Source organism: Poromitra crassiceps (assembly GCF_964638095.1).
Source record: "Poromitra crassiceps genome assembly, chromosome: 7".
Taxonomy (NCBI): Eukaryota; Metazoa; Chordata; class Actinopteri; order Beryciformes; family Melamphaidae; genus Poromitra; species Poromitra crassiceps.
In genome coordinates, this window is record NC_139628.1 from 14316716 (window position 1) to 14334215 (window position 17500).

General features: G+C 42.9%; 1 protein-coding gene across 2 annotated transcripts in view; it reads right to left on the bottom strand.

The window, feature by feature from the left end:
* The window catches only part of trpc5a (transient receptor potential cation channel, subfamily C, member 5a), a gene marked incomplete at both ends in the record, with an annotated part of 171682 nt that overhangs the window by 61340 nt on the left and 92842 nt on the right, over window positions 1-17500 (bottom strand). For both annotated transcript variants that reach the window (XM_083640792.1, XM_083640791.1), the window contains one exon: window positions 14513-14650. In XM_083640792.1, coding sequence (XP_083496918.1) covers window positions 14513-14650 — 138 coding nt within the window. The remainder of the gene's footprint in view (window positions 1-14512; window positions 14651-17500) is intronic.

Here is a 17500-nt window from a genome sequence, read left to right on the forward strand (position 1 = left end):
TGTTTTAAGAGCCTATTTTTAATTGTTCTACGCTTGTGTTTGCATATAATTGTTTTCCTGTATTTTACCACTGCTCCGTGGCATGTTTCTTCTGTTGTGTGTCATGCATTATGTTGTTTTAATGTTTTAATTTCATCTTATTTGTATTGTATTGTATTTTATCTTCACTTGTACAGACACCTTGATAACAAAGGTGCTATACAAATAAAGTTGATAATTTTTATTTGTATTATTATTATTGCTGTTGTTGTGTTATTGTTATTATTATTAATGCTATTATTATTATTAGTATTATTCATGTTCCTACTTCAGATGCAAAAAGAAAGAAAGAGGAAAAACTACATTTCACAAAATGAGAAAAAGAGAGCGCACAGAAACAATAAGGTCAGATAGACGAGCACAGAAACGATAAGGTCAGATAGACGAGCACAGAAATGATAAGGTCAGATAGACGAGCACAGAAACTCCCCTCTATCGCCACTATTGGATCATAAGATCTTCAGCATCCACACAGCCATTAAAGTTTAATGGTAAGCACTAAGTATTTATGGTACTCAACGAGCCAAGTCATCTGCTCCATGGTGTCATTTATAAAACAAGTTTAAATAAGGATTAATGAACGATTTGATGTTCAAAAATTTGCAAAATGTGCCCCTGGGGAATTCTAGGTTATGGTGCTTATGGACACATGTACAGTATACTTAACAGGCTGGGAATTTTGTCCTTTTAGGGGTAAGGCCATCTGGCCTTCTGCGTCGCAATTTTTTTTAGGGCACATGTGAGAAGGCAATTGCTCTACTGACATCATGAAGAGTGATTTTTCTGAAATGTGTGTTAAAATGATTAAAACACACATCCTTTGCAGCTACATTAAACTGAGACCACTGATGCTTTTAAAGCAGCTGACAGTAGCAGGCTGGTAGCAGGGCACTGCCAAGGTGGCCTTAGGGCTCTCAGGGCATCACAGCCAGAGGGGCAACGGAGACCATGGCCTCCATAGAGACACTGCATGAAATAGGCCACGCCCATCACGGGGGAAAGCGCTCCATTCACTTCCACACACCAACGTCATTTTCCTTGAATTAAACATAGCTAAAAGCTGGTGTGTGGTGGGGCTGCGTAGACAACAAATGTAAAAAATCGCCGATTCAAGTTTTTTTGTACTCCCGAGCAAAACACGGAAGCCGTTGAGAATTTGGCAGGGAGAAAAATGTGGATCTAGCTGTCAAGGAAGTAAGTTGGAGTGCTCAACGTCCGTATATATGATCTTTGTGTGCACCCTGTCTGTTCAAACAGTTCCCTCAAGATCGCAATCATGCTACCAAGCATAGCCGCCAACTCTCACTCACTGAGCGTGACACTCACTCACTCAGATTACCTCTCTCACTCCACACCTCCTATTTCTCTCTATGCGTCACGCGGTTCGTGGTCTTAAAGGGATACACACACAAATGAGGGACGCAAATGGTGCATCAGGTATCAATGGGTTAACTGATGCTCCGGCAGTCAAGATCTTCTGAACTGAATTGGAGAGAGAGTGAGAGAGAGAGAGAGAGAGAGAGAGAGAGAGAGAGAGAGAGAGAGTGAGAGAGAGAGAGAGAGAGAGAGAGAGAGAGAGAGTCTATATAAGACAGTTCATTATACGCTCAGCCGCCCGCTCCCCTTGTATTGTTTGAATGGTTTGTCTAGCAGCTCTGTTGTTTTTATTGTTTGTTTAAGTGCTGCTCGATTATTTCGCTCATCTACGCTGCTCCTGGCAATGTCAACTTCAGTGCCAACAAAACTTTACATGAAATTGAACAGCGGGGAGGGAAAGAAACACAGAGAGAGAGAGAGAGAGAGAGAGAGAGAGAGAGAGAGAGATACAGTGTACAAAAACCATTGAGAAAGACTGGATTGCTGTTGAAAAGCAGGTTCCAGCAAGTGAAAGACAGACTTGGTCAACACCAGAGCAGCAAGCACAATAATTATTCACTACCTAAGATTAGGCTAGAAACTGGGAAAAAAATGTTTTCTTATCGTGCTGTTAAACTGTGGAATGGTTTACCTGAGCCCATTAGGAACTTACCAAAATGATTATTTAAACAAAACATCAAAGGCATTTTCAAAGAACACTGGAAGTAAATCTCTGTATCTCTGATATGCTCAGTTTGATTATGTACACTGTAACTTTTAAATGCGGGTATACTGGTAATTCTATGTTCTAGGTATTTATTTTTGTATATTAGGATTAGGACATTTTGTTGTAATTTTTGAAATATTTTGTATTTGCATTGAGTGTACTGTTATGTAGCTTTAAACTTCAGATTTTGGTATTGTATTATTGTATTATTGTATAGACCAAATCAGCGGGGATGTTTACATTTACTTCCGGGTACCCCTGAGGTCCACACATTATAATGGCGGTGGACGGCACAAACTGACGTGTTGAAGACAAAAACAGACAAAGAAGACAAAAATGGTTTGTCCGTTGTGTTGTTGTTTAATATCATTCATAACAACACTTTCACTAACGTTAGTGGAGACCAGACTAGCTAATTTACCTGTTGGACCAGACCAGAGTAGACTTGAAGCTAAATTAAATTAACGTGGCGTCAGTAGCTCTGTCTGTAACGTTAACGAGTCTGCAAAAAAACAGCGAGTTTGACAGACAAACAAACGTTATTAGCTAGCTAACACTACATAAAACAAACACAGAAGAAAGGCTAGATACGTCGGACAAGCATGTTTACCAACCGTTTAACCATTTAAATTGAAAGTAGTCGGCCGAAAACAGCGAGAGGGTTTGACAGCATTTATTTGACAACACGCACATTTAAACCTGCCGCCTTCCCCAAGTGGTACCCGGAAGTAAATTTGTTTACATGGTGACGTCACGGTGATTTGGTCTATTATGTTTCTGTTAATTGTATTACATGTTATGCTATGGACTCTTGGAAGAATAGTCCAATTGGGCTAAAAGAGATCCAAATAAACAAAGAAATAAAAAACATTGTAGGCTAGACTGTATTATCATTCAGCACTATTATCGATGAGCACTTCCTGACCCAAACAGCCATGGTCTGCGGAGTACTACAGCGTGCAGCAGTGTATTAATATGGAGGTTCTCTGGTTGAGAAGTAGTGCCCTGTGCTGTTTGAAGGCAAAGCTCTGAAAATGATGTTAATATAGTGCATGTTTAAACCGACGTTGATTTGTTTATTGCACTCAGAATATGCATGCAGCATATTTTATTGATTTGAGCTCATTAAAGAAGCTGGTTTCATTATCGGTATCAGCCCCCCCCCATCTTCCATATATATGATCTTTGTGTGCAACATGCGGCCATGCACATGACATAGGAGAACGGCAGGATTTGGGGGGGGGGGAGTTTTTGTTTCCCCCCGTTTTGGGCGTGGTTTCTGAATGATGACGCCCTCCGCAGTGTCTCTATACTGTCGGACTACAAATAAACATATTTTTATGCTACAGAGGAGCCATACTATGGAACAAATCAACATAGCCAAACCACTGAGCTATATTAAATATGGAGAGAGGGTGGCTGTATCTGCCCAGTAGGGTCGAGTGAAGCCGAAATCCTGCCAGATCAGTGAACCAGATTCTGCGCAGTAGCTCCGTTGAGTTAGAACCTCTGTGAGGTCACCGCCCCTCTGAACTTTCTTATGTAGAGCTGCTGTTTCTAGATTTGCGCACAGTGCGTTGTGTATTTATATACAGTCTAGCTCTGTCAATATGGCACTTTAAGTTGTAATATTTTTTGTCTCGCCAAAAGTAACCGGGAAGATTCCCACTATGAGATCAGTTCATCAAAATGACGCCTGTACGGAAATCTGATTTTTGTTGTCGGAGATTGAGCCAGACAAGTCAGACCTCCGGCCTGCTCTCAGCCTCTCACTGACCTACTGTATAAGGGGGAAATTATCAGATGAACTGATCTTTGCAGCTCTGTGTTAATTAGCCTATGTTTCCGTGGCATTTGGATTAACTTTATGATTTAATTCCTTTTGGAGCAAATGTTGGTTTAACAAATCTAACCTTGACGCTTTAGGCTACGTTGTTTACTGGTATAGTGTGAGTAGGGCAGCCAAGTAACGTTCTATTTAATATAGCCCAGGCTGCCTGGTCTCTTCTCTGTATATCCTTACAACAGCTAAGAAAGGAGCTTGTGAAGAACAAACATCCCCACAGTCAAAGCACTTCCCTGAGATATCCATATAAAAACGTTTATTGCTTTACTACCAAAAATAAAACCTCCAGTGTCTGTTTGTATAAGCTAGTGCTAACCCGTTAGCGATTAGCTAATGGCTGGTGGTTGTGTACACTTGTGTAGGCCCCATCTTATACCCGGGAGTTAACGTTATAAAACACATTTCCTGGCATACGCAGGCAGTTGGACAACCTGGTAAGTTCTGAAAATGTGTCTATTGTGTTATTCCAGCTGTCGTTATCGGTTGTTAAGTTATAGTAATATTAAGCCGACAAATAATGCAAAACAGCCGGCTAACACAAGCGGCTAGCCTGCATCCGCTAAAACCATTGTGTATTAAAATAACCGATAACGTAGCTGGAGTACCTAATAAAACACATATTTTCTGAACTTACTACTTCAGTCCCCAACCAACGTTACTTCCTCGCGCACCTTTCTGAAAACAATGTCCTTTTTATTGCGGTCCATCGATATGTCTGGTACCACAGATCAAAGCAGTAGTACTGTGTCTTGTCTATGTAAAACTAACACTAGATCTATAATATGAAGAGCCTGTCCAGCCAATGACGGCTTGAGACTGGCTGCCACAGCTGCCAATCATCCCTTTTTATACGTCAAATAACTACTTAAACACAAACTACTGATCAGAAAAATGACCACTTGCACAGGCATTAGCATGATAATAACTATCTAAAATGATACAAACCCCCTTTGGAAACAAATTATCTGACGTGTACTGTGATATTGTTTCGTTTGTCCATTTCCCCATCCACTAAGATGGCGGAGGCGGGCCTTGTGACCTATACTGGCACCTGCCGCCAGAGCGGCGATCTAACATGCAGCGGCTTCACTAAAGGAGGATCTAACATGCAGCGGCTTCACTAAAGGAGGATCTAACATGCAGCGGCTTCACTAAAGGAGGATCTAACATGCAGCGGCTTCACTAAAGGAGGATCTAACATGCAGCGGCTTCACTAAAGGGGACCAGATCCTCCGTCCATTTATACATGTCGATGAGCCAAACACGCATCATCCATCATCTCTTATAAATCCAATCTCAGAAGCTCTCTGTTGAGTCACTCAAAGTCCTCGCACATTACACCCTACACCTCACATTGCCTTTTAAACAGCTTGTTTTATGTTTCATTTTGTTTGCTTTTATTTGTGTTTGTTCTTCTGTCTTGTTTTGGGTTGTATTGTGTGTTTAGATGGAATTGCTGTTAATATTGGTGCAATTGTTTTTTTAGGTAAGATGACCCCATTAGGGTTTCTTGTCCTGTACCTGCACAATCTTTTCATCCTTTTGTATCCTTACGTTTGTTCTTGATATTATTACGTACTAAATAAAGTAAACTAAACATATATGCACATTTCTGAAATGCAGGATGGTTGGGGCAGCCCACCCGACTCTGCCTCTGCCACCCTGCATTTCCAAAGTTGAACTCCACCGCCCCCTTTTACCCAATTGGCAGGAACACACACCTTCGCACGCACGCACGCGCACGCACGCACACACACACACACACACACACACACACACACACACACACACACACACACACACACACACACACACACACAGAGAACTCCATGCCAATTTTCAGCATTCTGCCTCTGTCGTCCTGCATTTAGAAATTTGTTTGTCTGGTGATATATTATGAATTTCCCCCTTGGGGATCAATACAGTTTATGTAAGGGTTAATGCACTTCGAGGTGTCCATTGTCAGAAATTATTAGTAATTTCTGATAATGGACGTGCATTAACCCGCTTATACCATAGTCACTTGCCAAATAAACAAATTAAGACCATTAATTTATATTTTCATGTGTTTTGCAATCAAAATCTAGTTTTCATAACTTTGGATATTAGTTGAGAAGTGGAGACAAAATAGTCCCGGCTGCTCGAGATTTTCATAGGAGAAAATGGCCGCTGCCCGACAGAATTTCTAGCCCATAAACTAACTAGTAATAACTTGGCCAATTGTATGTAACGTACAAAATAAAGCAAACGGCAATGTCTAAGAATGCAACGACATGTAACTGGCTCGTTGAAACTTTCCAGGGAATTACGTTAACGTCTGCGGGTCTTAAACGACGTAAATGGCGCGAGGCTGGAGGAGACTCACCGAAAACCATCTGAAGCTTTCAATGTTGGTGTCCAGGTTGTTTTGTACAAGGAAGTCTCTCAGTGTGTTGCTGTTAACTGCCCATTTCGTTGTTTTGTTTGTGTTGATCTAATCTTTTTCCTCTTCGATTTCGCTGATACAGACAGCGCGCGCTCTCCCAGAGCGCCTGGCTGGCTTGCAGCAAGTTGTAAACAGAGAGTTTGACAGTTGACAGCTGAGAGCCCGGCTTCTGTCAGCTGACCAGAACGAAAATCAGATTTCTAAATAGCCGTTATTTTAATAAACTGAGCACACAGGGGTAACCTAAATAGTTACTTTGACCGACTAATTTTTTTTTATTCCCCCCGATTTTTCATCGCATTTTTATCCCCCATTAGTGCTAATCCAATTTATCCTGGTTGCTACTCAACCCTCTGCCGATCTGGGGAGAGCCGAAACTGGCTCCATGCTTCCTCCGAGACATGGGCAGTTAGCCAGCCGCTTCTTTTCACCTGACAGGGAAAGCTTCACTGGTCAGGTGAAGGTCCCAGGTCAGGTCCCAGGTCCCAGGGACCTGGGACTAAACACAGCGATGTGCGACTGGATCCTGGACTTCCTGACAGACCGCCGCCAGGTGGTGAGGGTGGGCAACCTCACCTCCTCCCCACTGACCATCAGCATAGGAGCGCCCCAGGGGTGCGTCTCCAGCCCCTTCTGGTACGACCTCTACACCCACGACTGCGTGGCGACTCAAACTTCAAACACCATCGTGAAGTTTGCAGACGACACAGCAGTCGTGGGGCTGATCTCGGGGGGCGACGAGACGGCCTACAGAGAGGAGGTGAGGGTCCTGGAACAATGGTGCCAGGACAACCACCTCTCTCTGAACGTCTCCAAGACCAAGGAGATCATTGTGGACTACAGGAGAGGGGGGGGCGCACACCCCCCAATCACCATCAACGGCACAGTGGTGGAAAGGGTGGACAGCTTCAAGTACCTGGGAGTCAACATCCACCAGGACCTGACCTGGGCCGGCCACACCGCCACTGTTGTCAAAAAGGCCCAACAGCGAATACACGGACTCAGGCGCCTGAAGAAATTTGGGCTAAGGAAAGAAATCCTCAGGGACTTCTACAGAGGCACCATTGAAAGCCTGCTGACTGGCTGCTTCACCGCCTGGTACGGGAACTGTACCACCATGGACCGCAGGGCGCTACGGAGGGTGAGGCGTGCGGCCCAGCACGTAACAGGAGATGAGTTGCCAGAACTGCATAAACTGTATAACCAGCGGTGCCTCAGGAGGTCCCTGAAGATCATCAAAGACACAAACCATCCCCACAACAGCCTGTTCTCCCTGCTACCCTCAGGGAGGAGATACAGGGTTCCAAAAGCACGCACAAATTGCTTGAGGAACAGTTTCTTCCCGCAGGCCACGAGACTCCTTAACATACACAAATAGTGTAGTAGTCGTACCGTAGCTGCTACCATTATGTATGCCTAATGTTTAATTGTATGTTTAACAAGGTACATGCTATTTGCACCTGTATGTCAAATACGTCGAATTTAAAATGTCTGAACACGTCTAACGTATGCACAATGCCTAATGTTTAATTGTATGTTTAATAAGGTACATGCTATTTGCATTGTATGTCAAATACGTCGAATTTAAAATGTCTGAACACGTCTATCATATGCACATGACATGTGCACCTATGTGCAATGAATATGCCACTGACTTGTCTTATCGCTATTCTGCCTTATTGCCTATTGCTGCTTAGTATTGCTTATTGATGCCTATTTCTTATTGCCTATTGCTCATTGCTTGTTGCCTATTTGTACTATGTCGTAAACGGAGTCCACAGCACAAGAATTTCACACGTGATACTTATACCATGGAGTGACAATAAAAATCTTGAATCTTGAATCTTGAATCTAGGACATAGCACGTGGTGGGAGGTTCACGCTATTCCAACCGGTTCCCCTCCCTCTGAACAGGCGCCCTTAATGACCAGAGGAGGAACCACATTAGCAACCATGATATTGCATGTATTTGTGAAGGGGGTTCCTATATGAAGGAAACCCCCGGGAGGCACGGGGAGAACATGCAAACTCCACAAAGAAAGGCCCTTTTGACGACCCCACCCGGGCGGTGGGCACTCGAGGACATGCGGACGGGCACCCTTCAGCGCTCACAGCGTCCCAGGTGGGAGTCGAACCCAGGACCTTCGAGCTGTGAGGCGACAGCGCTTACCACTGTACCACCGTACCCCCCTCATTTTTTTTCTAAACGTAACTATCCACCTTATTTCTAGCTGCCATGATGCCTGATGGGTGCTTCTTCCGCTTCCGGTGTAATAGACTGTTTTCCAGTCTATGGTTTTAACTTGACAAAAAAACGTCTATGAGGATTTTACAGCAGAGCCATTCTGCTCTACAGACGTGTCGTTCGAGTGCTGGGATAACGTAATGCATTGTGGGTAGTCGGCTACTGTGGCTAATGCTAGCGGCTAGCGTAATAGTTACTTTACTTTGTGTTTTGTTGTAGTTGAAGGTAGGCCAGAGAAGAGTGAATTACAGTCAGATATTCTTCATGTAATAATTACATTTACTACTTTCTATCCCTACTTTACTATCCTCTCCTTCCTCGCTACTCCTCTCCTTTCCTTCCTCTCCTTTGCCTCCTCTGTTATTGTGGCATGTTTGGTCGTGCTTGGGTTGGCACGTGGTGGATGGATACTAACGTTAGCATGAGGAGCTAACTACCTGCTTCCCCTAAGTGGGGTCGCCTGGAATTCAAATAGGGTGTCCTGAATTTTTTTTAAATAAATACACTACACACAATTTAAAACTATAGCGAAGATGATTAGGGTCACTTGCTATTTTTGTTTTGTTTTGTTCTGAGTTTAAAGTGATCATCTCTAACATTTCACTCTTGTTCTCTTGGATGACACCTATTAGTCCATGGGCCAGACCAGATATCGGTACCATCTGGGTGGGCAAAACTTTACCTATACTAAATTGTTTATAGGGTCAATATAAGTAAATTAATATATGATAGCCTTTACACAGGAGTAGCTTTTTATATTTATTGGACATTTTCTTATTTTCCCCTATTTAGTCCATGGGCCAAACACTAAAATTGCACATATCGGTACCACTCAAGTGGACAAATTCTAATCATGATTTTTGAACAGGTATATATCCATAGATGATATTTTAGTATGATAGCCTTTGCAGAATGGTAGCTTTGTCACAGTTATCAGCTCATGAAGTTAGCCAGCCCCTACAATAAATTTGATTCTAGGTGCTGATGCATATCCTATTTTAGGCTCAGGACCTTTACTCATGTTCTATGAGAACATGTTTGGTAACGCTTTAGAATACAGCCCGCAAATAAGCATGTAGTTATAGTATAACAACGGGGTTTAGGGCTGTAGTTATAGTCTAACTACGGGGTTTAAGGAGTGAATTAATACTTTAACTAGAGGGTAACAAGATCTGTACTTATAGTCTAACTACGGGGTTTAACGAGTGTAGTTATAGTATAACAACAGGGTTTAAGGAGTGTAGTTATGGTATAACAACGGGGTTTAAGGAGTGTAGTTATGGTATAACAACGGGGTTTAAGGAGTGTAGTTATAGTCTAACTACGGGGTTGCGGGCTGTATTATGAAGCAGGGGACAAATGTTTGTACTTATAGGCTAATTACGGGGTACCACACTGTACTTACAGGGTAACTACGGGGTTTAAGGAGTGTAGTTATAGTATAACAACGGGGTTTAAGGAGTGTAGTTAGAGTATAACAACGGGGTTTAAGGAGTGTAGTTAGAGTATAACAACGGGGTTTAAGGAGTCTAGTTAGAGTATAACAACGGGGTTTAAGGAGTGTAGTTATAGTATAACAACGGGGTTTAAGGAGTGTAGTTATAGTATAACAACGGGGTTTAAGGAGTGTAGTTAGAGTATAACAATGGGGTTTAAGGAGTGTAGTTAGAGTATAACAACGGGGTTTAAGGAGTGTAGTTATAGTATAACAACGGGGTTTAAGGAGTGTAGTTAGAGTATAACAACGGGGTTTAAGGAGTGTAGTTAGAGTATAACAATGGGGTTTAAGGAGTGTAGTTAGAGTATAACAACGGGGTTTAGGGAGTGTAGTTATAGTATAACAACGGGGTTTAAGGAGTGTAGTTAGAGTATAACAACGGGGTTTAAGGAGTGTAGTTATAGTATAACAATGGGGTTTAAGGAGTGTAGTTAGAGTATAACAACGGGGTTTAGGGAGTGTAGTTAGAGTATAACAACGGGGTTTAAGGAGTGTAGTTAGAGTATAACAACAGGGTTTAAGGAGTGTAGTTAGAGTATAACTACACTCCTTAAACCCCGTTGTTATACTATAACTAAATACTATAACTACATGCTTATTTGCGGGCTGTATTCTAAAGCGTTACCACATGTTTGACTACATTTTAAAGGGTAGCTTCTTAGCGTTCATTTAAGCTCAGTTCTGAGTCTGTCTGACAAATAAAGAGGTCACATGGGCTCTTCAAATTGTCAGTGACATTCATTTTTCAACAGTTTTCGCCTAAATTATAGTCTTTATTTCAGCACTGTGGCATCTAGGAACATCACAGACACAAACAACAAACACTGGAATACTCATATAGGACTATAAGGATTCAGAAAAGGTATAATGTACCCATACTATCCCATCGTGAGGGGTGAATTTGGCCCTTTGAATTTGGTAGAAGAATGCCTTCTCGAGGGAAATGGGCCAGAACCCAAAATGTAAGATATCGGTACCATCCGGGTGGACAAATTCTACTTGTGATTTTTTTAAATTCCTATTCATCCCTAGATTATGTTTTTATATGATAGACCTTGATGACCATGGTAGCTTATTAGTGCTTAACCACCCCTCTTAAATTATGGACTTATGGGAATTATGGGAAATCATAATTTCATTATATCCTCTCCCTGGGGTGTCTGGACTACTGACTGTTAATATTACATGTCTAGATATAGGCATGCTATCCTATGATACTATACATACTATACTAGATAGATATACTATACTTAATTGTCTACTAAATCGGCACATTTCTCAGTCAAAAAGAGAGTAAATTGGCACGCTTTTCAGTCAAAAATAGTTTGATTTGTGTTACGGTATATGTACAGCTACATTCAAAATGTTTCCAGTCTTTCAACACAATATTAGGACAATCTACCCTTCCTGAGACCATGTCATCCACGAGGGCAACACCATCATCGTCATTCACATCTGAGTCTGTCAGCTGTGCAGCAAGCTCTCACTGTGTTGGTTGGCACATGTTTGTAGTTTGCACAGGTTTGTGCATTTCAGACCGTTATTGAGACATGTGCACTCTGGTGGTTTGCACGACCTCACACACACGCAGGAGAGCAACTGCAAGACGGCACCTGGTGCTGGGGAACCGCACATCCACTGGATTTCAAGCTGCCTCTCATCATCTGTGGTCCACCCATGGTCCTTAAAGTACAGTCCATTGTTGATATCATGGAAAACTCCTGGGTGAATCCACTCAGTCCAGACCAATATGAGTTTGTCAGCTTGTCAACTGCAATTGTTGTAGCCAACCCGCATGATTCCAGCCACAACATCCAGCAGTGGATGAAACTGCTCTACAGCACTGCCAGCAAAGCCAGTCTGATCAAATTATTGTTTGAGGAATGGAAAGGACCCAAACACAGATAGAAACTAAAGACAAGGCCTTATATGTTACCTGTGAAGTAGTCTGCTTCAAAATTAACAAAAACCAATGGGAGGAGGTAACACAGCTCAAATCCTCTCAGGAAGAAGCTGACACCTGCATGCTAATGCATGCTCTCCATGTAGCAGAGTCTGGCTTCAAGGCAATGCTCATCATGGCAGACACAGATGTCCTGCTACTGACTCTGGGTTGGAGCAAGGACATCCCATGCCCAATGTACCAAAAATGTGGAACACAGAACAAGACAATGTTCCTGGACATCACCAAACTATGCAAATCACGCTATTGCTGGCGCCTTGATTGGCATGCACACGTTCACTGGCTGCAACACTGTCAGCACATTTGCAGGACACAGAAAAGTGGGCACCCTGAACAGACAGGACATATCAAGAAGCCTTCCTTGAGCTTGGCCATGCTTGGGATGTCTCTAATGTGCTCTTCAAGAAGCTGCTGGAAATCATGTGCCACATGTACAGTATATGTACCATCTACACACATTACAGATGTCAACCTCCTCCGATACCAACTTTTCTGCACCAGACGTGGGGAGGTCGAGTCCAGCCAGCTTCCACCATTTGAGGATTGGCTATCAATGCATTCCATTCATGCAAACGATCAGACTGCAATCTGTAGACGGTCTCTTCAAACCCAGCCATCTGTACCAAGCCCCAAGGACCATGGGTGGACCACAGACGATGAGGGGCAGCTTGAAATCCAGTGGATGTGCGGTCCCCCAGCACCAGACCGTTTTGCAATTGCTCTCCTGCAAGTGTGTGAGGTCGTGCAAACCACCAGAGTGCACAGGTCTCAATAATGGTCTGAAGTGCACAAACTTGTGCAAACTACAAAAATGTGCCAACCAGCACACTCAAATGTGAATGACGATGATGGTGTTGCCCTCGTGGGTAGCATGGTGTCTCAGGAAGGGTAGATTGTCCTAATATTGTCCTGAAAGACTGGAAACATTTTGAATGTAGCTGTTCATATAATGTAACACAAATAAAACTATTTTTGAATGAGAAACATGTCAATTTACTGTTTTTAACTGAGATATGTGTCCATTTAGTAGACAAGCATAGTATATATATCTAGTATAGTATTGTATAGTATAGTATAGTATAGTATAGTATAGTATAGTATGTACAATATCATAGGATAGTTTGCCTATATCTATGTAATATTAACAGTAGTCCAGACACACCCTAGGCAACGGATAATGAAAGAAAGATGATTTCCAGGGAGGGCACTTTCCTGGTTTAAAAAAATCACAAGTAAAATGTGCCCACCCGGCTGGTACTGATATATTAAATGTAGGGCTCTGGTTCATTTCCCTTGATAAGTCATTCTTCTACCTTAAGGGCCACATTCACCCCTCACGATGGGATAGTATGGGTACATTATACCTTTTCTGAATCCTTATAGTCCTATGAGTAGTCCAGTGTTTATTGTTTGTGTCTGTGATGTTCCTAGTTGCCACAGTGCTGAAATAAAGACTATAGTTTAGGCGAAAATTCTGGAAAAATGAATGTCACTGACACTTTGAAGAGCCCATGTGACCTCTTTATTTGTCAGACAGACTCACAGCTGAGCTTAAATAAAAGCTAAGAAGCTACCCTTTCAAATGTTGTAAAACATGTTCTTATAGAACATGAGTAAAGGTCCTGAAAAAGAGCCTAGATTAGGATATGCATCAGCACCTAGAAACAAATTTATTGTAGGGGCTGGCTAACTTCATGAGCTGATAACTGTGACAAAGCTACCATTCTGCCCAGGCTATCATACTAAAATATCATCTATGGATATATACCTGTTCAAAAATCATGATTAGAATTTGCCCACTTGAGTGGTACCAATAAGTGAAATTTTGGGGTTTGGCCCATGGACTACTTGATCTGTTACTGCAGTCAAACAATGTTCCATTAAGCATTACAGTACATTTTATGTTTACGTTATTAGCGGAGCTTCTGGGTGGTAAAGTGATTATCTATATTAGATAGCCGAGTTAGCAAGCAAGCTAACGTTATCTAATACAACAAGCTAACGCTAACGTACGGTTATCCTTTTTATTTATCCCAATTCATCCTCTGCATTTGACCCATCCTCTAGAAACCTTCCTAGAACTAGGAATAAGGTCACTCCATGGGCCGAAAACACAGCCCAACTCTAAGTTCCCCTCGAAGTGCTGCTGTTTGGCCTGACTTGGCTTGCCTAGATAAAGTTTGCAGGCATAGGCATTGGAAGGGCTGAACACAGAGAGACGCTGCTGGGCTCATTTTTTAAGTTAACGGAGCATTCACTCATTGGTAATAAAACACACACTGTGCACATTTATTTCTTCCCAAATCTTACGGAATGGGCCTTTAAACACGTTTTGTTGTGTTCTGTGAAATGTTAATTGGTTTTCCTGAAATGTTGTGCTTTGAGCCTCAGGGCCACCGTACTCCCTCCTCACCAGTGAGAAGACAGGGAAGAGGAGTCCTATGATGAAGCAGGTGACCAGTTTGACGGCCCAGTGTCGCCTCCTCCAGCCCGGGAAGCCATCATACCACAGCGTGGCCAGCAGCTGCTGGCAGTTTGGCTGAGCCACAAACTACAGGGAGAGAGAGAGAGGGAGGGAGAGAGAGAGAGGGAGGGAGAGAGAGAGAGAGACAGAGAGAGAGAGAGACAGAGAGAGAGAGAGAGAGAGAGGGAGGGAGAGAGAGAGAGAGAGAGAGAGAGGGAGGGAGAGAGAGAGAGAGAGAGGAGAGGAAGGGAGAGAGAGAGAGGGAGGGAGAGAGAGAGAGAGAGGGAGAGAGAGAGGGAGGGAGGGAGAGAGAGAGAGAGGGAGAGAGAGAGAGAGAGGGAGGGAGGGAGAGAGAGAGAGAGGGAGAGAGAGAGAGAGAGGGAGAGGGAGGGAGAGAGAGAGAGAGAGAGGGAGAGAGGGAGGGAGAGAGAGAGAGAGAGAGAGAGAGAGAGAGGGAGAGAGAGGGAGAGAGAGAGAGGGAGAGGGAGGGAGAGAGAGAGAGAGAGAGAGGGAGAGAGAGACAGAGAGAGAGAGGGAGAGAGAGGGGGACGGGAGAACATGAGTTCATTGAGTGAGTTACAAAAAAGATAAAAATAAAACTGAATCATTGTGACTTTGCAATGTTTTATCTCTGACAGGACAAAAGAAGAGGTGAATAAATCATTCCAAGCCGTTCCTGGATGTAATCTTTGCAGATCGGAAATCTAAACCTGAGTCATGACGTTTAAAACAAAAACATTAACATAAGTTGTTGTCTTTAGTCTTTGTGACCATATGATCTTGTTTGACCACCAAAGATCAAAGTAGAGTACAACACTGTGCTAAAACGTACAGGGGTAAAAGGAAAAAGTTGTCAGAAAAATAAATACTACAGATACCCGAAATTCCTACTTAAGTCAAGTCAAGTCAAGTTTATTTGTATAGCACATTTCATACACAGAGGCAATTCAAAGTGCTTCACATAAAATGGCTGACAGGAAAATAAAAGAATAAAAGAAGAGAATAAAATGGACATTTAAAAGCATCACAACAAAACTTTAAAAAGAGTATAAAAAGTGCATTAAGCAACAGGCGCAGCAGTTACAAAAAGAGCTAAAAACTTATAGAGGACTCATTGGGTTTGCATAATAGAATAAATACATTTTTCTATATTGAATCCCCCGACATCATATAAGAAACATGACTACACACGCATGATTGGAGAAATGTCCATACCTTTATAATAGTTGGACTCGAACCTTTATAGGCCATATCTCCTAAAAAACAGCTGTCAGCAATTAACTCATTGAATGCCAATGACGACAGCTGTCGTCAATTCAAATACTGACGTAGAGTGCCAATGACGACGGTTGTCGTCAATTGCGTTTTTTGACGGTGGGACGTGGATCAATCCCTGATACATCTCTGGTACAACTATTGTAGCTATTGGAGGTCTATAACCTATTTTACAGAACCCTTAGGTGGCGACAGTGCTCTCCACATAACAGAAAGGCAAGGAAAAAACAAAGAAGAAGTCGTTATGGAAACGGAAATCGCATCGCATCCGTATGCATCGATATGCTGAAGCACGTTACTGCAGCTGTGCCTGCAGCAGCCAATCTGCTCCCACAATTGAGCCGCTCTGTGTCGGTTGCGACAGCACATCTGCACATCCACACCGTGGAGTTATTATTCTCAACTGGAAGCATCGTTGCCGGTGACAAACACACGCGGAACGCTGTAAAAAAGCCTGGCTGTTCCGCACCCTTCACTGTGCGCACAGCAAACTCAGCAGAGAGCCACCACAGACAGGAGGAGGAGTGTGCAGTTGAGGCGAGGCGAGGCGGGGCGGGGCGGGGGGGGGGGGGGAGGGGGCACGCAGAGCAGCACACACACAACACCCAGACAGACCCAGGCAGCAGGACAGGATTGACAAACGCAAGCCAGAATATCCGATACCCACCAGCAGCAAATCAAAACCAGCAAGAAGCTGCAACCAGCAGCGCACGCAGGGGCCAGCGCTGCTGGTTGTAGCTAAAAATATTATTCTGCCAAACAAAATTCCCTGGCCTAAACTGTTTTATTGAAGGAAATTATTTTTGAGGTGTGACTACATTAGAAAAGATTAGCTTCAGAGTCAGTGATGTGCTTGAAATGATTAATTTCACAAAAGGCCAATTATCTCAGCTTCTAGAAAAAAATTGCTATTTTTGGATGAATCAAGCTATCTTCTCCGGCTCATAACTAAAGAACGGAAAATGGGATCAATAAACTTTTTTTTGCAGATGATAGAATAGAGTCTCATCGTTCTTTGTGCGTGTTCAGTGTTTACATAGTAATATCACACAATATTCTGTGGGCCTCGAGAAATCACTGAAAACGCTCTGAAACTCTGGCACTGGGAGCGTCCGTTCTCCAAAAGTGGCTGGCACTCAATGAGTTAAAAGCGACGGTAAACATAAAAGTCTTTAGTCTATTTTTAAAAGTAAGTAAAGTTGGGGCAGATCTGAGGTCTTCAGGCAGTTTGTTCCAGCTAGCAGAAGCATAGTGGGTGAATGCGGCCTTCCCATGATTTGATTTGATGCTAGGGACAGTTAGTGAGCCGGACCCTGCTGACCTGAGAGGTCTAGACGGTTCGTAGCGTGGGAGCAATTCAGCGATGTATTTTGGGCCTAGGCCATTAAGTGATTTGTAGACTAGTAACAATATTTTAAAATCTATTCTATGACACACTGGCAACCAGTGTAAGGACTTAAGAACTGGAGTGATATGATCAGCTTTCTTAGTCTTCGTTAGAACTCTAGCAGCAGCATTCTGAATGAGCTGAAGTTGCCTAAGTTCTTTTTTGGAGAGACCAGAGAAAAGGCTATTGCAGTAGTCTAACCTACTGTAGATGAAGGCGTGAATTAGTTTTTCTAGATCCTGTCTGGACATGTAGCCCCTAATTCTTGCTATATT